The sequence below is a fragment of the Varanus komodoensis genome, unplaced genomic scaffold (genome assembly GCF_004798865.1).
Source record: "Varanus komodoensis strain SLA01 unplaced genomic scaffold, ASM479886v1 scaffold5, whole genome shotgun sequence".
Lineage (NCBI taxonomy): Eukaryota > Metazoa > Chordata > Lepidosauria > Squamata > Varanidae > Varanus > Varanus komodoensis.
This window is the reverse complement of record NW_025336087.1, coordinates 34,278,508-34,299,813: the sequence shown is the minus strand read 5'-3', so window position 1 is coordinate 34,299,813 and position 21,306 is coordinate 34,278,508. Positions and strand designations below refer to the sequence as shown.

Genomic DNA, 21,306 nt, shown 5'->3' with positions numbered 1-21,306 from the left:
AATATAATGAATATATCATTTGGAGTATTATATGGTAATACCCCAAATGAATTCTTTCAATTATTCCCAACACTACGTAATACAGTCCTAGGAACCAAATGACATGATTAACTGACAATTGAACAGTTGGCCCCATGCGATTTCATTGTAAATTCCATTTTCAATTTGATTTGATATTTTTCGTGGAATTCCTACAAGGCTTTTGCAGACTCCTAGGGTTCTGCAGAACACTATTTGGGAACAGCTGGTCTAAACAATGTAGTCTAACTGCATTCAATATAAGAGTTCATTTCTAAAAATATTTACATTCACAATTCTTTTACTTTTAATGGTATCCAAACTATTTAATGCTATCTGAAACTATTTCTGTGGTAACATGTTTTATGTCTTTCCTTCTCATCTTCTCAAACACATCCAAAGATCTTTGGCATGTGCTTAGCCAGATATGCATAGATATGAGACATTTTGACACAGCAGAGCTCCCATGCTCAAGAGAAAAAGTTGAGTCGGGACAATTTGGAGCATTTCATGTTAAGTGCTTCTTGTTCCATGAAGTCCACATAGCCATGGCAATACCCAAACATAAGTGTGGAGTAGTTCCTTGGTTCATGTGCAAATAGAACCATTTGGATTATCCAAGCCTTTATTGACCATTTTTGATTATTATAAGGAATTACTCTTGTGGTTGATTATGAGACACTGGGAGTTGAACTAGTTCATCCCTGTGGGACTTGACCAAAGTGATTTATATGTTGCATTTAAATATTATTAAGTAGAAATCTTACCCACAACTTTCTGCTTTGGGGAGAGATGGAAAATGCCGAACATTGAGGAAATCAAGAAATATTTTAGGAAGCTCTTCATTTTCTACAATAATATTCTGTAATAAAGAAAATGCTGATCAAGACAATGGATAAAATGAGTTATGCTGTGATCACTATTAAAATAAAGGCTGTGGGGGCATTTGAAGGCTCTCTTTAAAACCACTTCATTTCCAGCATCTGAAGTGCTCTCATCCATCATGGCAACATGGAAAAGGAAGCCTCTCCTGAGTGTCTGGGGGACTAGCTGGTTTCATTAACGAAAGATTTAGCACATGCTAACAAGATGAAGCAAGTGTTTGGCTTGACAGATCAGCTTACAATGCACTGTTTCATCTATAAACTGATAGTGACCTGACCAAAGTTCTATAAAGCAGCACTACAGGTTCTCTGCGTAACTAACTTCTGAAGGCATTAACTATAATCGTTTTATTAAAAAGCTACTAATTAGCAACAGATTTAGTACAAATTAGAATACAGTAGTATGAGCACTCATTCACCAAGGTCTTCTACTTTTAGAATATAAAGAAAACAAAGACATTTCCATGATACAATCAAAAGCTAGCATTTCCTTTTAGCAACATAACTTCAAGAATGAGGAAGTATATTGTTCTAGAGAGAAGGCTGGAGATTGATCTTCTGGGTTTAAATTTCATCTAGCCAAGAAGCTCACTCTCACGCTATGAAGACAAGATGGAAAATCTCCACCAGCTCTTTGGAAAAAAGGTTAATAAAATATTCATAAAAATACACACCGAAATCACAACAATATGGCTTCTAAAGATTTGCCACCTAGAATTGTGAGCTTTCAGAGTAGACTGTTAATAAAGTACATAATCTTTCCAAGGAAAAAACAAAACAAAATCTTTGAAATCTTATCATACCAAGTTAATCCCATTTTATCCAGATGTATGGTCATGAAACTGGATAATTTTAAAACATACATGTGAAAGCAACTTCACAATGATTTTAGATGGGAAAATAAATGCAAGGGGTAGCAGTGGGACATAGTCCTGTCTGATACAGCTTACTGAAGCTGCTACATCAACACCTAGTAGATCCTTTAATCCAATTGGTAGGTATTCAGCCTGTACCGTAACCAAATACTCATAATACTTTTGCCTGATATTACTTTGATCACAGCATTAAAACAGCAAGTGTCAGAAAAGTATATTCTAGAGAAGTGCATCTAAAAGTATTGGAAAGGAAGAAAAAAGGTGAAACCCATGAATCCTGCTTTTGTGATTTATGACCTTGCTCTTTAGTCATCTTTTTTGAGCTGAAATCAGGATATTTCCATTTCTCCAGGAAAAGCAGATAACCTTGAGCATCTATTAGATCAAGATGGCAGTAAGGAAAATGGATGGGGGTACAGTAGATCATTCTTCAGAAAAGCCACCATTGTTTCCCAGTTGACTGCCAAAGGGTCAATAAAAGTTATTTGTTGTGGTTGAACCACCACCATTGAAACATTATTGGTTTAATCTGGATCTGATCTGAGTCATGTGAAAGTTTGCCAACCAGCCAACCAACACAAAGGAGGAAGCAGGCAACCTTGAAGTAGATATTCATGATTACATCAATGCTTACAGTAAAGACATAAAACCTTGGGATTCTGGCAGGTGCAAAGCCTTTCACTTCACCTTTAAATGAGAATTCTGCATTAAATATCTCTTCTATTTGCATTCTGTAAAATCAGCACTCCACTGCTACAAAATTCATCTTGCTTTGCATTTGTTACCTATGAAGGGAGGGGTGAAGGGGGATGCAAATCAAAGGATATGTGAACTGCATAACAATATATGCTGTTAACCCAAATAAAACAGTTTGGGTTAATAGTTCTTGATGTAGGTACTGAGAGAAAATACTGAGAAAGCTGCTCAGTATTTTAATACAGTCAGGAAAAGTATTGGTCTATAGGCTGCTTAGCCACTGGAATGTGGCTTGGTGCTATAATCTCTTTTTGGGGACTTAATTCTGACATTATACTGAACTATGATTCATCCTTGAGTCCCTTTGCTCAGTTCACTCTTCAGTCTATGCCAACATGGGTGCAAGATTAGATGCTTTAGCATATGTTTTCAATTAACTGTGGTTTGTTATGCCCAAACCTGGGACTGTGGTTAATTTTAATCACCATTTAGAGCATGCATCCTCAAACTAGGGCCAGTGGGCTGGATCTGGCCTGCCGTGCCCATTTATCCAGCCTGCCATAGCTCACTGTGCATGCGCGCGTGTGTGGCGAAGTGCCGGCTTGCTCGCAAGGAGATCGTTCTGGACTTGTTGGGAGAAAGTGATCTCTGCACACACATGCCCCTGCCTTTCTGTGTCCGCGCCCCCCACCCGCACCGCCTTGGCGGCCCGCACCCATCCCTGGCACCTTTCTACTGGCCCCCTATTCAAAAAGTTTGAGGACCCCTGATTTAGAGCAACACACCCTAAAACACCTGGCTTGATGTTAGTTCATTTTACTAAACCAGCAATGGGTCTGCTTTTTTTGTTTTGTTTTGTTTTGCAACCCTTAGTTTTTTACAATTGGCTACATTGACTAGGCATGACAGGAGTTCTGCCCTTCCAATATGCTGGGCAATGAGTTGCCCATCTGTGTGTTAAACCTGTGTTAAATCAGTTGCTGTGTTAAATGAGTTCTTCTTATGACTAGAAACAATCCATGTGGGTTTGGATAAAACAACAGACTAGTTAATTGAAAATGGAAGTGAAAGTTCCTGAATTTATGTAGTTGTGGGAAGAGAGAGCTTGCAAGCGTGAGGCTTTTTAATATAACACTTAACCATTGTTTAGTACATATGTGTACACAGCCAGTACTGCTTTCTAAAGATAAACCCAATAAGATATATATATAGAGAGAATATGTCTCCTGTGGAAGGAAAGTTTCTTTCTGTCTATGGAAGGTTTCTGATGCAGAAAAGGAATCCCAGTAGCAGAATGTGGGACACGATCTTACATTCTCCCAGCAACCCCTGGAAAATGTGATACAAAGAACTGGAGAACTATCTGGAATAGTGTTTGTTTATGTGAATGAGTGGAGGGGAAGAGACACAGGGAGTTGCAGGTCAGAAAAGAAATTAGCAAAATCATCTCCCCAGTTTCCACTGATGGGAGTGGAAGTCAGCTCAGGAAAACTATCACTGATAGAACACCATATCTTATTTATTTATTTTATTGTATTACCGCTCTGCGACCCTGTGAAGAGTGAGATATAAAAGCTTTAAATAAATAAACAGAATACTACTCTAGAACCTACCCAATGTATGCATTGCTTTTGTTACATAGTCAGAAGGCTAATATATCTGGATTATTTTGTACATATCCTATCAACTTGAGGCTGTTTTTAGCTATTGGATAGAGCAAGCACTCTATTTTTTATGTCAAAAGCTGGCTAAAGCAAGGAATGGGCTAGCTGTTTAAACATTAGTTGTTGCTGCTGTTAGATCCAAAGAACATATTTCATTAGATTTGCATTCAAGATTTTTATGAAATATCCATCAAAGTTATATGTGTACAGCTCAGACTACTTCGGTATGGGATTGAATTATGTCTATTTATGGCTCTTTTAGGCAATTCATTTGGCACAAGCAAGAGGAATTTTGACAGAGACATTTAACTTACTATCCACATACCACCTGCAACATGGCAGAATATACAGGTCAACATTTCCTAAACTTTTAATAGTCTAGAAATAGATGTATTTTTCCTGATTTAAAATGTAGACCCACTTACATATTATACATTGAATATATGCATTTTATCTATCTATATGCACACACACGAGTTAAAAATATTCTTTTTTGTATGTACAAGGTTTTTTTTCCAGGGGCTGCAGAAGTGAACTTAAAGTAGAAATCCTCTTTGTTCTACTGAATATATAAAGTGCTCTCACATGATCAAATTGAAATTGAGCTAAATGATTGAGTAATATGTTTTAGAGGAACTAATTGTTGGTACACTTCACTAATTGTTTTGAAGGATTTTTTAAAATGGTTAAAGTTTTTACGGAAATATTGTTTCAGAATGGCAACCTATTATGTAACCGACCCCTTAAAATCCCTTTTTTTCTACTTTCTCAACTTTATAAAAACATGTCCCTAGAGAGTGTCCTTGGTTAGTTGCACATGTTCCCTCAGTGACATCCCAAATCCTTAATTGTCAGTTATCTTTTCTGTTTCAGTAAGTAAAATATAGTCACAAAATTGCAGAGGGACTTGTTCTGCCTTAACCTTAGCTAGATGCCATCATGAAGTGGAAAACAGTGCTATAATATCACAGGATAATGCTCTCCAGGATGGGAGACATATAAACAGCATAATGATTTCCCATGAGTTTCCCTTTTAAAAAATTGTCACTAAAGCCAGTATAAATGGTGACACATCTTCACAGAGGACACTATGAAATCGAACCCTGGCATTCTAGTTAGGTCCAAACCTACTCATCAGCCAATTATAACAGTAACTGAACAGCTCGCTGAAAACTTGGACAAGACCGTTTTGCTAACCTTCTGAGAGCGCACTAGAGGATTGCATTGTTTTCACTGATTGATTTTTTTAGCACACAAAACAGCTCTAAAAATTCATCCCCCACTTCTCTAGTCATCCAACCCAAGAACTTCAGCACTCACGGCTATCTTTTGGCCAGAACAATCACTGTTGTGTTGTATGCACTCAGAGGCTATGTTTTTGAAGGTTTAAATCCTTTTTGCAATCTTTTTGTCTGAAATGCCCTATTGTTAGGGTGAAAAAGTTCATGACAGTTTTTCCTCTCTTCACAAGGAAAGATGCTTCACAATATCTAATTCAGTGGTGCAGCTAAAAATGGGGGAGAAAAAAATCAATACATTCTAGCTACAGTAAGTAGGCTGGAGCGTCAGCCTCCACTGGGACTTAAACGCACAGTCTTTATAGAACACTTTTTAGTATATATTCCTCTGTTTGCCTTGTCTCCAGCAGTCGCTTAAAGGGCTCTAACAATGATAAAAAAAGTTAGCAAAGGAACAGCATAGACTAAAAATCAAGCAGTCTGGAATATTTTCTCCCTAACCTAAGAATGAACCCCCCCCCCTCTCTCTGTGTGTGTGTGTGTGTGTGTGTTTTAAGGAAGACAAGGCAGGTCTTGCTCATTTGTAGCATATTTCCTTCCCTCAACGTAGACTAGAAAAAGAGCCTTTATTTTTGTTCCTTCAAAACTAATATTATCAGAAGCTGTTAGTGGTTAAACTGTACTCTATACCTGCATAGTTCACCATTAAAGAAGAGTCTGAACACATGAGTGAAATGCTTCACAATCAAAAGTGACATGACCTGCCAACATACCCATAGTTCATCATACACTAATTAGCATGAGTTCAACTCCCAAAACTCAGAAATCAGCCCAAAACTTAGAAATAAGAGTTGAGCATGCTGCCAACAACCAAAGGTTGGAACTTCCAGTTATTATTGTTATTACTATTACTATTACTATTACTATTACTATTACTATTATTATTATTATTATAACATTTCTATGCTGCCCCTTGCCGAAGCCTCGGGGCGGCTTACAACACAATAAGGTACATTGAAATACAATAGAACATAATAAATTACCACTAAATACAAAAATACAAAAAATACACTGAGATACAATAATATAAAATTAAAATTAACAGTATAAAATAAGTAAATAAAGAATAGAGGAGGAGAAAAGAGAAGGAAGAAGAAGTTGCCCTGGCCAGATCATATATTTTAACAATTAAAATGATGTTTAAATAAAAAGGTCTTTACCTGGCGCCGAAAAACCAGTAACGACGGTGCCAGGCGGACCTCTTTGGGGAGTGAATTCCATAGGTTGGGTGCCACCGCAGAGAAAGCCCTCCTCCAAGTACCCACCCTCCTAATTTCTTTCATGGAGGGTTCCCGGAGAAAGGACTCTCCCGCAGATCTCAAGGGGCGGTCGGGCATATACGGACATAAGCACTCGTTCAGGTAGCCAGGACCCAAGCCGTTTAGGGCTTTATAGGTCATGACCAACACCTTGAATTGGGCCCGGGCTTCACAGGTGCACAACATCTTGAAAAAGAACCCTATTATGCCTAGTAGTGGACAAAGCAGAAAGCCTGTATGACACTGGCGTAGGCGAACAGATAGGAAGTTAGTGTACGAACAGAATACTAGAGTTGAATGTGAGGGGTGGCAATAAAAAGGGAAGGAATGGGACAAATATGACTTACATCTTGCCTTTCAGCTCTCACAAGCAGAGAAATGGGTAGCAGCAGCAAAGAGGAGGAGGCCACAAGAAGAAGAGTTAAGAGAACAGGAAACCTATCTGGATAGCCATCTAAAAGGGATGGTTTAACTTGGTGTCCTGCACTGAGCAGCAGGTTGGAATTGATTGCTTTCTGGCCTCTTCCAACTCTACTGTTCTATGACTACAGCAAAGATACTGGACTAGGCAGGAGGTCCGGAAAGGAAAGTGGGGTAAAGCGGGCTGGGAGCAAAGAGGAGAATTTCAGGGGCTCTTGGTACCTATTCAGCTTCCAACTAAGTTTATGAACACTATTCTATACACATCCCTACATTTTGCTGGTTTCTGTTTAACATTCCAAAATCATTAAGTCTACTGGTTTGCAAGTTTGTCTTCTTGCCCTGAACTGTTCTGTATTATCAGAAGGTTAAGTGGGAAGGGTACATCAAATTATTATTTGAGGGTAATTCTCTCTCTCTCTCTCCTTGGAGAAAGAAAGCCACAGCAATGCTGTTCAAATTTTCAGGGATTTTGTGACAGCAGCAGCTGGTGGATCCCACACCTATTAGTACGATAGCTCCAATTGGAAATTGGTGGCCTATATTCCTATACCAATGATTAAAAATGTTGCTTAGACTCTCCCCGCACCAGCACACAGAAGACTAGATAACTTATTTCTTGTGGCCTGAGTTCTGAGAGAACCAGTTGCCCTGCAAACATGTGGGAGAATCATTTTCTGGAAAGCAAAAGCAAGGATTCTGTATGTCTTTTAAACAAACAGAGCCTTTATCTGATTACCACAAATATACCTGGTAGGCATGGTTCAGAATCGTATTTATCACCATGGAATGCTCAAAAAGAAGCCATCAGTGAATTAATGACCGACCAACAAGAAATAAGCCAACTCGACTTTGAGCTGTGATTCTAATAAAGCTGATGATAAAATCAAGTGAATAGCATATGTACACTTTACAAAATAATGGGCAGTTGTACTTTGTTAGTACAGGTTTCAGATTAGAGCACTCAATAAAGTAATCAATTTAATTAGACACCCTGGTTTGCATTGTATAATGAAAAATCAGAATATAGGTTGTCATTATGTGCAAACTGATACTCTGATATTCAACTAATACTCTACATTGGCATTCTCTGTAAACTAGGTCATTGTCTATGACTTGGCTCACATGGAACATTGAAACCTGGGCACCTTGTCTTTGGCTTTGAATTGTAAGCTCCCCCTTCCTCACCAGGGTCACCAATCAAACTGCTAGTGCCTGTCTGGAGAACCTGTGGTGGTTTGGTGAATCTGTGGCTGCCTGTCTTGGTAGATCCCAATTCACATCACACCCAACCAGCGTGGTGGTTGTAGTCCAACACCCAGGGGGCTACAGGTCCCACAACCCTGTGTTAGTGAAAGAATAGCATTACTAACACTGTAAGAAATCCATTTATTCGAGGGTTAGGTTTAGGGTTAGCTACCCGCTTTACTGTTTCCAGTACATTGCTCCCTAAACTAAAAGGTAGTTAATGGTACATGAGGATGCCCTGAACAATATTTGCAAAGGTGACTTGTTTATCAAGAACCTGGTGGCTGAGGTACATAGCTGAAAGCTATGTCACACTAAGTAGTGCATGCCATGCAGCCATATATTAAGAGAACAAATCCATCAGATGATGATATACCAGCAATCTGATACAGATCCAAGGTCTGTCATGTCTTGCCACTGAATTACCATAAATGAATTTAGTGTTTGTAGACCACCCAGAGAGCCCTCTGGGCTATTGGGGTGGTATATAAATACAATAAATAAATAAATAAATAAATAAATAAATAAATAAATAAATAAATAAATAAAATTCTGGAATGGTGTGGGGAGCTGGAAGATCTGGAAGGATTCTCATTAAAAATGTCACACACTTGGACAAACATCAAAAAGGGAAAAAGTATAAATTGCAAAGCAGTTCTTTAAAATCTTACTGTATTTACTTGGTGGTAAAATGATAGAAATGGAAACCTCAGTTCTTCACTTAGCAATCAGTATGGGTTTCCTATTCCAATTCCAACAGAAGTGACATTTCTTCTCCTTTGTTTATACATGTAATGTGTTTTCCCCTGTTACCTCCAGCATAGTTCATATGGTTTTAAAAATTGTTTTATAAAAGAAGGGTGCTGCTTCTGCCAAAAGGATGGGAAAGGGAAGGAAAGTAAGTGGGGGAAGGAACAGCAACACACCAAAACCCACCTGAAATGAGCATGCCTAGTTACGTGCTGCTCAGTAACTATAGGAGCTAATCGATAGCAGCTGAATGCCATCTGCTTCGGGCAGCAGAACAGCACCAAAAGTGTGAGCAATGCATCTTCCCTTATTGAAAGGTTATTTTATGCAAGTAAACAATTCATCGTCTTCTTGCACGCTTGATGCTCATTTACCACTTTTGATCAATAAAATATGCAAAACAACAAAAAAATTGAATCCTAAGAGTAGTTCTGATGCCAGTGTGATAGCTAATCAATATTCAGGTCTCCACACTTAAGAAGGCAAGTGGTGGGAGTACTTCCTTTATACAAATCCATGAATTTAAGGAAGTGTGTACTACCGTTTCTAAAACGAGATCACTTCAAGAGTGACAGCTTTTATTTATGCTAAATAGAAGAATAAAAATTAGAATCCACTGTTTAACGAAACCTTTCTCCAAAGCTCTAATACTACTCTGTTCATGGCCACTCCTACTCTGGATTGTATTGTATTATTCTTTCAGAAGAATTCAGTTTTTCTACTAAAATTAGACTGCAATGCGATTTTCTTTTACAAAGTGTTCTTTTAGCCAGATCACAACTGAATCATTACATTAAGTCTCCTGACAATTGATTCAAGTAAAACAATTCTTGTCCAATAACAAAAACTATATAACTTTATTTGGTAGAAAATGTGTTGGAATTTCTATTTTCAAAATAGAAATTTTGAAACCTGCCACACCTCATTTGGTTGATATTATGATAAACTAAATTCAGTTATTCATGAACACCTAACTAGGTAAGCTTGAGAAGTAAAGCTTGTTGATTTCAATACTATTTAATTACAGCAAAGTGAGTTTGAAACTTCATCCAGAGATTCGGAATTGCCATTTGGAAACAAGCATATCCCATAAGCTATTAGAAGATAAATATTAAATTTATCAAACTTTCCTTCCAACTTTCTTTTGGCTTGTAAGACATTTAAGTATTTAGAAAGTAATACAAGAAAACATTATTAACTTAAGGGTTTAGGGACAACAAACAAAGGATTTTGTAGGTTTTTATGTGTAATTACATATTGATTTAGAAACAGCTAGTTAAAAAAAAAGAATTTATCAGAGTGATACCTTTATGGTAGAAACACTTATCAGCACTTGTGTTTCTGTTGTCCAATTATTGCCAGACTTTCCAAAGGAAAATGGATAACATTCAGAATTCTTAATCAGAACAGTTAAGAGACAAGACATGCTCTGACAAAAAGCCTAGTGAAATTAATGGCAGTCAGAATTCTGTTCTCTGGTGGCACCCTGGAAGTTGTGTTGAGTTCATCTGCAATTGTGTTCACCTGGAAGGCTAAGAGCACAGTCCTATGCAGGTTTAGAGAAAGAAAAGGCCTACTGGCCATGGCATGCTGGTAGTTTTAAGCTTTTTTCCTATCAAACCGTATCCAAACTTGCATAGGTCTATGAGTCAATTTAATCTGCTTTAACTTTTTGGAGCATCCCTTGTACCTTAACTATTCTGAATAGGAATTCATTCAGTTTCCTTAGGAAAGTTTTCTATAACTAGAATTGGACAAAATATTTATACCGTGTAATGCTGATTAGTGCTTTAAGTGTAAAGGTCTCACATTGCTTCTCTTTACAATGCAATACACATTCCACCTCTTTGTTTTCTCCCTAAATGATGCTTTCTATGCTCACAATGAAGCTTTCAGCTGCAGCACAATTTGGCCCTGCAAATCTCATCCTATCAAAATTCACATACGCATACCTAGGAATGTAGTTTTTGTAAATCTTCTACTGATGAAGCTAAAGAAATACATATTCCTTGAATCTATACACCTTTTATGCAGTAAATGTTGATTAATCATATTCTGTAAATGTCCTCTCTGACCATTTGGAAACAGCTCAAGCTTCACAAATTACAGCAGCCAGCTTTGATTTAATTGCACAAGGCACGCACCTTAATCTAATGCTTTTAAACTATAGACTATTCCTTTATAAACAGTCAGGTGCAAGCTTCCATTAAACCATAGCTCTATAAACTACACAGTTTTGATCAAATAAATAATATAGAACATGGTCATGGGAAGTGCAGTAGCATTGAGTCAATGACCCAACTAGCAGCAAGAGTATAATTTAAAGGCAGAAATTTCCAGTGCATGCACCGTTAGCCACAGTGAACCTGTTACTACTCTAAAGGGAATTGTTTGCCTCTTATTAGATTTTCTACAGCACAGCCATAAGTGATAAATGTACTGCTGTACTCACTGTCAAGTTAATCAATGCTGCCAAAGTTTTGTTGACCTAACAGTAATCCATAAAGTGAGCGGCATTTTCTCTATCCATATGACATCTCAGTCCACAGTGGGATAGGAATCCTACAGCAGCTTGGGAGTGGGGGTGGGGGGGAGACTGAAATAAAGAAGGGTGGGGAAAATAAAGAGGAGACTTTCAGAATTCTGCTTTTAAAGGATTCTTTGCCTGCTCAAGGAAAAGAAACACACAAAAGACTGTTTGTGGGTTAAAATGCTAACAAATTGGTAACTTCACACACGAAAGAACCTTGACTAGAGGAGTGCTTGCTTGTTTGTTTGCTTGTAAAACCTGCATGTATCTCAGGAAGAATAGCTGTATCTAAATAATGTTTGTCTATAATTCAGTACAAACACAGAGCAGTAATTAGAAAACTTGACTTCTGTTGTTACAGACTGGAACAATTTAGCCCCTATGAAAGGGATGACCACTTAAAAGAGCCAAACACACACACCTCCCTCCAAACAAGAAACATCCAACAACAGAGAAGACTTCTCTATAAAGAACTGCTCCTCTGCTTTCACCAGCAATTATAGGCATATGAAATATGAATTGCAATTGATTTTTCTTCAAGGGGTCACTTGGCTCCATGTTTTATGCGCTCTAGGCATTTATTTGGGTGGCAAACTGACACTTTTTATAGAATGCACTGAGCAATGTAATTCTTGCTCAATCAAATGTACTTCATTGTAGCTCCTGTTCTCTGACACTGGTCCCTCCCAAACTCATGTGTGAGCGATTTCTTAATAAAGGCAGGGAAGATGAAATTGCCAATTTGGAAGGCCAATGTAAGGCAGCCATTCAACCCTTCCTAACCCTTTCTGTGTTGATGACAAACAGAATTTGCTTGACAACCAGTTACATAGATCAGCAGATCTATTCTGACATCATTCCAGTCTTTATGATATAGTTTTGTGATTTTTTTTCTTTACAGAAGGAAAACCAAGAGGAAACTGTCTACTTGTTCCATAAAATTGATCGAATAATTTATTTGAAATTGAATTAACCCGTTTCTGGCTAAGCAGATTAAAAGTGGAAAACTTGGGGAGGTTTGAATGCAGCATAAACACTAACATAAATTACCCTGCCCTAGCACAAGGGTCCTCTAGCACAATGCCAGTAGCATTAGGTGGCATGACATGATTCCCTGGAAAATCTGTTGTGCCAGTTAACACTATTGGCATTGCACAACAGGTCCTTTACAAGAGCACAATGTAATCTATGTTAGCACTCCTGTTGCATTGGATGCAATTCTATCACATGCACACAGAGACACGTACACACACACACACACCACACAGCTTCACCATGAACTGTAATCTAGAGTAGTTGCCAAAGAAGCAGTGGCTGGAATATGCTGATCATGTAAATGACCTTCTCCCATTCCACTAGAGTTGTAATTCTATGGCAACTAAGTAGTTTTTCTTCAGTAATTATTTCTTATTCTTCAATGTAGTGCTAATCAGCTCAATACAGAGACTTTACGGTAAATCTCAGTTTATGTTCCAGCTATGGTAACAGGATCTCACTGCCACAGGGCCTTGTACGATGCCACCTCCAGCAGCGGCAACCTCTGAGAGAGCTGTGCTTGGTGCTCCTGCCTGGCCACTGCCCTGTGCTGAAGTGGTGCTTTAAAGTGGCACTGTGTCTGTGCCACCAAAGGAGCCAGTGGTCTCCTCATGTGAAGGCTGCCCTGCACACAAGGGGCACATAGACAGCACACTGGACTTTGCCAACAGGGTGAACATTTAAGGACCCCTTTTCCTGCTCTTTCTCCTGCCCTCTGTCAGGTTCTCATCTTGTCCCTGACAAACCTTTGGACTTCCTGCAAGCCGCATTATCTTCTCCCCTATACAAAGCTGCAGGACTCAGCGCTGAGAATGGGAAGAGGCTAAGATGCCACCATGAAACGTTATAACTTGGCAGTGCCATTTCCTTGTCCCCTAGAAATCTCCCAAAAGCTCTTCTCCAAGGTTGCTGTTACAACCTTGGAGAAGCACCAACTGCAAAAGGGTGGAAGGGAACCGAGTGCAGATGCCCAGCTACAAGATTGCACCAGTTTTCTAACCTGGTACCTGGGAAACTGAAAAATCCTATGGCCATCTAGACACTTTCTAGAAGCCATAGGATACAACAGTGCACATTCTGCATTGTTACTGAATTTCCGTTTCTGACCTGGTAAAAGTTCATGAACAGGATACTTTACAGGTTAATTTGAGTAACTTATGCTTCAAAAACATAGCAGTACTGTACTATACTTACATTTTGCTTATAATGTATCTTGCTTCTTATATTGCCTTTTTTTCTTTCCCTGCAAACACTGTTAAACATACTGTGCAAATTGTACTTTGGACCCCACTTGTTACCATTAGTATGTATAAATTAATCATTCTGTTAACCTAAACACTACAAACACCTTGCCACATTAAATGGACTTCCACATATGTTATGCAATTTCCAATGGTGTAGTGGGGCTTCCCTGTCCTTTCCTCCTCCGTAACTTAAAGTCCAATCATTTCCAAAGGCCAACTATATAATCTGAACAGGATGTGATAGGAACCACTAGATTTCAGCAAAAGACTCCACAAAACATGATAAACAGTAGACTGCAGAACTGCAGTGCTGCATTGCATAGGCCATATTAAATAGGCGTTTGCACTTCACTGAAGCTGTGCACCATTGCTACTCAACCGGGACTACACCAGTAATATAAAGTCAGTGATTTATGGCTGGTTCTTAGGTGACTTATATACTTTTGGTAGTTGAAAATAAGGCTGGGCACCAAAGTGTTTAAAAAAGTGGGAGAAGTTATTGCTCTGGAAAGGAACACGAAACATTGGGTGGGGGACAAAAATTCTCATTTGGCAATGTTGTCCTCTTGCTATTTTGCATTGAACTGACACTCGTCAGAGGCACAGAGGAGACATGGTATCTCCTCAAGTTCCAGATAAATGCAAATGGAAGTGGTGGCTTCTCCCACTTTTTGGGAGTCCTTTTGGCTCCTTTGGAGCCATTACTGCTGGGGTGACTGTGCTTTGAACAAATTTGAACAAATCTCCCTGACAAGCCCTTAAAAGGCGCTACATGGGATGGAGAATATATTGTCCCAAGTGGGGTGGTGGGTATAAGTGGGTGGTATTATAACATACTAAATATTCAAACTGTGAACAATATCCTCTTAGCACTCATATGCTTCCACTTTCTGTATGAAGCTGATAAAGAGTCTTGTGGCACCTCAGAAACTAACAAACCTATTCTGTCATAAGCTTTTGTGAACTCATGCCCATTTAAAAGTAATATTCAGGTTTAGATACAGGACATATGCTGAGTGAAATGCAGGAAAGTATTTCATGAAGGAATGCATTCTTTACAGCTTCTGGCTGCATCCCTTTCCCATGAAAACACCCAAACATTAACCGACCAGACAACTACTCTGAATTGCACTACATACACTACTCTCCCTCCCAGCAATATGTGTTTAACACCCATGGATTATTTTGCAATGTTGACATAACTCTCAGTCACCCACAGAGGTCTCACCCAATAGGAAAACAATGGCAGACTTTATTTGCATTGGTCAGGGATTTGTTTTAGATAATGGTTATAAATACATCTTTAAAAGTAATCGTTTTATTTTTGTTTTGCATGAAATAAGACCTGAGTCAGAAAGAACACAGCCTGCTGTCATTCTAGCTATCCATTGTTTGGTGCTAGATATGCTACTGTCCAATCACAGCACACTAAAATTCTAGACTTTCCTATTATTTTCTATGGGAGATACTCCCGATTCCATGGAGAACTCTGTGTAAACCAAAATAAAGCTCAAAATGAACAAGTAATTCTCTTCTGCAGACACGTCTTCATTCTATAGTTAGCTGTAAATTTATCTAAACACTGAAAAGTATTATTATTATTACATTTCTATACCACTGTCTGGGCGGTTCACAACCTTTAAGTCACCTATCCAGATTTCAGTGAGACCCAAGCCTGCTTAGCTTCCAAAATTAGGCAAGATGAGGCACTTCAGGCTATACAGAAGACAACTTATTCCTCACAAAATGAATGGAATGTGGCTGGATGCCTTGCCTTATATCTCAGGATCCATAAGGACTATAGATTTGCTCTTTTTATTTAAAAGCTGGGAATCTAGGTTAGCATGTGGGCCCACTGAGATGTTGAGCCAGGGGGCTACAGCCCTGTGGTTAATCTGGCTATGTTTAGTACTCTTCAGCTACCTCACGAGCATTAACCTTTACTCACAAAAGCAAGCAGGGAGAGGAAAGAATCTAATCACACACGTTGCCTTGCCATACCCAGGTGCCTTCTGTTTGTCTACTTTCATCATGACTCAGAATTAAGGGCTCCTCTATCTATTCCATTATTTTATTTTCAAAAGCAGCCAGTCAGATGTCGCTGGAAGTTCACAGGCAGAACACAAAGGAAATAGTGCGATTTTGTTCCTCATTCTATTTGACATCTCCATGAAACCATTAAGTGGGGTTGTCTGGAACTTTGCAATGCATTGCCATTAATATGCTGATAACATGAAACTCTATTTCTCATTTTCATCTGCTGACGAGGCTGTGTGCCTGGATATAACAATGGACTGAATGAGGGCTAACAAACTAAAACTCAGTCCTGATAAGACTGAAATGTGTTTCTCTGACCAGATGGAGAGTATTCAACCTGCTCTGGATAGGATTGCAATCTTCTTGAAGAAGTGGGTTCATAGTTTTGGAGCCCTCCTTGAGTCATCTTTGTCACTTGAGGCTCAGGTAGCCCCAATGGCATAGAGGTTTCTGCTTTGGCTGGTACTTCTATCCCAGCTGCACTTCTATCTAGTCAGAGACAGCTTGATTTCAGTAATCTATGCACTAGTCATTTCTGACCTTGGCTACTGCAATTCACTTTACACGGGGCTGCCCTTGAATGTTCAGGAGCTTCAGTCTGTGCAAAATCTGGCAGCCAGACTGATAACCAGAACCAGAAGGTTTTTTACACATAACACCAATTCTGCCCCACTTGCAGAGGGTGGCTATGGACTTCCATGCCCAATTCAGGGTGCCAGTTTTAATCTATAAAGCTCTACATGGATTGGAGCCACAGTACTTCCGATGCCTCTTCCAACCTCAATCTACCCTGACACTAAGGCAAACGTCATCTGATTGCCACCTCCAAGGGCAATAAACAGGAAGGTATCCCCCAAAGTTACGAAAATCCCCCAAATTATGAAATCATCTCTCCACCAGGCTCAGCCGGTGCCAACTTTACTACCCTTTCAGCAGGCTATGACTGCTCTCATGGTGGGGCATTTAATAGCTGGAAATAGCACTTGGGAAGTGGCTACTCTCAGCTGCATTTAGGAGGCTGAGCTGTTTGAACCTGCCTTAGTTGTTTAGGTGTTACATTTCATTTTTAAAATTTCAAATAAATGCTTTTAGGGTTATGTATATTTTATATTGTATTTTGTTAATTGCCATGCACTGCCCAGAGTCCTTTGGCCAGAAAGTGGTACAGAAATAAAACTGATGATGATGCACCTGCCATCATTTTCCCATCCTGCCACACATCCTACTTGGGTGTTGTGATCATTAATGTCCCATCCAGCTATCCAGGCCAACAGGCACCAATAGACCTATCTTCCCTTAGTTTGTCTAGGTGAAGGCATCTATTAACCACATTGCACCATGATATCTAGCATACTGGATCAAGACTATATTTCCATTTAGACAAATATACTGCTTATCTATATTAAAGTATACAAAAGTACAGCTACAAAAACATCAGAATTTTTTTTAAAAATGGGGAGAAATTCATGATTTCTTAAGACTGATGGGCACTTTCCAACCATTTGTCTTCATACTTACATTTCTGCTACCTAAGTGACAGAGGGAGGATCAAAGGACACAGATTAAGGCTGCAATCCCCACTACTCCAGTTCTGTCACTCAAGCCTGCTACAGTGACTCGCCCAAAATCACTCACAACATACCCTGGCAGTGCAGAAAATTGAACCCCATCCTCCTGAGTGTTTGCTGACTAGGATAATGAAAAGGTAAGAGCTAAAATGTTTCTAATCTAAGAAATAATTTATTTTATGTCAAATTTGTAGTCACTGACAGCATTGGCTTTGTCTGACTTTTATACTAAGCCTTGAATTAATTGCTCTCAATTAATCTGTTCCAGTCTTTGATAGCTTATTTATCAGACAGGGAAAGATAGATTTAATGGTGCCTGCTTGAAACAGATTCTTTAATTGGAAACACCAGAGTGTTTAGCTCACTTTGTGTTCTAGCAATTAAGGACAATTTGGAGAAGTGTTTTCCCCCCCCCTTCTATTGTTTCCTTGATTAGATTTCCAAAGAAGAAGACAAAACAAATGACAATACTACCTACCAATATTGGGCCAAATAAAAGCCCAACAGCCAAATTACTTACTATGAGAAATGTGAGCCATCCCCATCAATTTCAGCACTGTCTTACATTTATTTCATTTTATCTTTGCCTCCTGTGTAAAGCAAATGGCTACATTTCTTACAAAATGCATGTCCACCACAGTTCCTTGCCACAATTATGCATCTCTCCAAATAAGCCAAATCAACAGGAGAAATTATTTTTCTTGATTAAGGGCCCACATTTCTCTTGGGATGAAACAAAACGAACAATTAATCTTTCCTTATTTGTTCTCGGAAGGACCTGCATTCTTTATGTGTACAATAGCCAGGTACCTGTGGCAGCCAGTCGGCAGCAATTAGGCTTGAGCTGAAAATGAATGGACTCCAGTCCGAAAGCCTAATCTGCTGAGAGTTTCTACTAGAGGGCAAGGTTATGCAGTGAAAATTCCCCTGTTGTGGAAATACTGTTAAAAATTACCTCTTGACTTCAGCATAATTAACCGGGCTTGGGAATTTATATGAACTAAGTAATTGGAAAGAATTAGCAAGAGATATATACATTAATCTTCACCAGTTACAAAGTGCTTAATGAAATTAAAGAACCAGCTTCACTTCATGGGCATTTTAGTTATGCAAACTTTAAAATGGTCACCTGTAGATTAAGAGCAATGTGTAAGGGTAAAGGAAGCAGTGGTGATGGGCAGGGAAAAGAGAAAGGGAGAAATGCTCCTTCCCATTGCTACTCATACACTGAGTTGTATCCTGTGGTAGTCCTACAAAGAATAGACCAATTGAAATGAATGTGGCTTAAGTCAGGCAGACAATGGGTACAACACACACTGCTCTTTGCCCACCTTATATCAACAATAGGACTGAAGTGTATTCTATGGTTTGGAGATAATTTCATTCAAACACACATATTTGGTAAGTCACACTGAATCCAAAGGAGTAAGTTGTGCTGACTGGAGGAGCTAGGTTTTTACAAATCCATGGCTAAATATGAAACACAATGTGAGTTTGAAGGCTGGAATGGAATGCAATATGGGAAACCTCAATGACAGTGTAAGAAGCATACATCAGAGGCAATTCAAAAGCTAGCCAATTTATCCCAAGACTTGCAAATCCCCTCTACCTGTCTGGATGGGAGTTAAATAGTTTCCTTCAAACTCTTGATAACTAATGCAGTTTAAGATTTGCCAATGGAATTCTTATGTTTTTCTAGGTTGGATCTACGGTCTGGTCTGGAGCAGTCCTTGTGCTGACAGAAAGTGCTTGTGGAGATTAGAGGCATTTCTTTTGCCAAAACTCCCCCTGCCCCAATCCACACATCAAGTTGAATATTTAGCTTCAGGGAGTTGAGGATATCACCCACAAATGTGTGAAAGGTGGCTCAATTTGCTGAAGGGAAAGGGGAAATAAGCAATCCCATCACCACTAGGGGGGCCCTTCATTGGATCAAATAAGTTAGACCATATAGAAATTTATCTGAAATTTGGTGAGTCTCAGAGTCTCAAATTTGCACAATTCTATCTGCATATCAGACTTTCAGATTGCTATTGTAATCATAGTATGAAGTTTCTTCTGTTTCTTTGAGTAGAAAAAATGAGATGGTATGACTGAAATTCTCACATGCTGATACAATAATGCTTGTGATACAGCCCAAATCATACTGTGCCTTGAATGTGAAATGCTTAGCTCTGTAACTGATACTGGGTAAGTGAAAACACAGAACAGCTGTATTGGCATATTGGATCAAAGGCACTCTAGGATTCAACACAGAACTCTCAAATATAACTGAACAGAAAATGAATTTTATTATTTTGTTTTAGACTGTATTTTATTCTTTCAGTTCTGAAAAGTGCCCAAACAACCTATGTGACTGGGCAGAACAAAAAAATTAAAATAATAAAGTCCACATGCTTGGACTTTTGAGCAACTCTGGGATGATACTTTAATGCACAAGTTAATGGAGAGAGCAACCCTGTGGCCTCCTAGACACTGCCAAATTCCAGAACTGGTAATCTGCGCCTCTGGTCTCCCTTCACCCAGCATTCAGTGTAGAACGAACTACAATGTCTGCCTCTTCAATGTTGAGAAAGACTGGGTAAAGGAGCCATTCTAGGGAAGAGACTGAGATTGCCAAGCCATTGTGTATCCTGTGGGTGCTGCAGCCTCCCGTCCTTTCCCCATCTGAACTGCCTCAGCTAGAATGCAGCATGGGAGGTGAAGACTGCCTCCACCAGTCACTTCTTCCACTTCGCATTGCATGCTCATAGGCATCGAGTCCAGCAGCTTATCTACATCAAAAGTGCAATAGATAAGGTCTGCCCCTAAGCCAACTCGGTTTTGCTCAGCTGCCCAGTGCTAGAAGCTGCCACATTCCCATCCAGTCCCTGAACAAAGTGGTGTGAGATTGCCTGGAGGTCACTGTAATTATACATCAACTCTAACTACATACATCTTCATGAGTTATTTCAGGGTGCTGTTTCATTTTCATGTCACTTGTATGTGTTGAACAGGTATCTGGTTGCCCTGTGTGCGACTAGAATGCTGGTCTAGATACAATTCTGGTCTGATACAGCCATTCTTATGACTTTATGATGTATTTCCTGTATGGCATCACGCAGAACATGGTTGCAATATCGGTTCAAGGCTTTCTGGATTGGCCACAGTTAGGAACAAGAATTTCATACAATGAATGAAGCAATCTATCATTTGCATAACGTTATTTTTTAGACAGCTAACAAGATTGTATCAGCAGAATGTGTCCATGTGCTGAATAATCAGTAATGACGAGGAGAAGACCCAAAACACGCAGGGTTTTCATTCTGAAATAAAAGTGGTGGTGGAGGTTATATAATTCTAAGTCTCATGTTCATCCACCAAGTGGCTGTTTTTCACTGGCAGAGAAAATGTCAGTGTTCCAGTGGTTCCATTCCTACGTGGCAGCTGGGGTCCAGATGGTTGCAGGTGACTGTACTTAGTGTAACAGAGATTGCTTCTTTAAAAACTACAGGAAACACCTGACCATGTGTAGATTTGGAATACTATTAATACATCAGAACTAGAAGTGGTGGTGCATGTGACAAACAGCTTCTTAGAATCAATATCAGACTGCATAGGCATAAGGTAGTAAGTGCAACCCAGTCAGAAGGTAGGTGCTCCATCTCCCTCTTGAAAAGTGAGTTCACTGCTTAGGGCACTGTAAGATCAGATGTTCAGGTGATGTCTGGAGCACCAGATCCCTTATCCGCTTCAGTTACTGCCATGCCTATGGCCCTTCCTAGACCAAGGTAACCTTGG

At 39.3% G+C, this 21,306-nt stretch overlaps 1 protein-coding gene across 1 annotated transcript in view; it reads right to left on the bottom strand.

Moving 5' to 3' along the window:
- SNX24 (sorting nexin 24) overlaps nucleotides 1-21,306 on the bottom strand; it is an 83,057-nt gene that overhangs the window by 7,626 nt on the left and 54,125 nt on the right. The window contains exon 4 of the mRNA XM_044446320.1: nucleotides 786-880. Coding sequence (XP_044302255.1) covers nucleotides 786-880 — 95 coding nt within the window. The remainder of the gene's footprint in view (nucleotides 1-785; nucleotides 881-21,306) is intronic.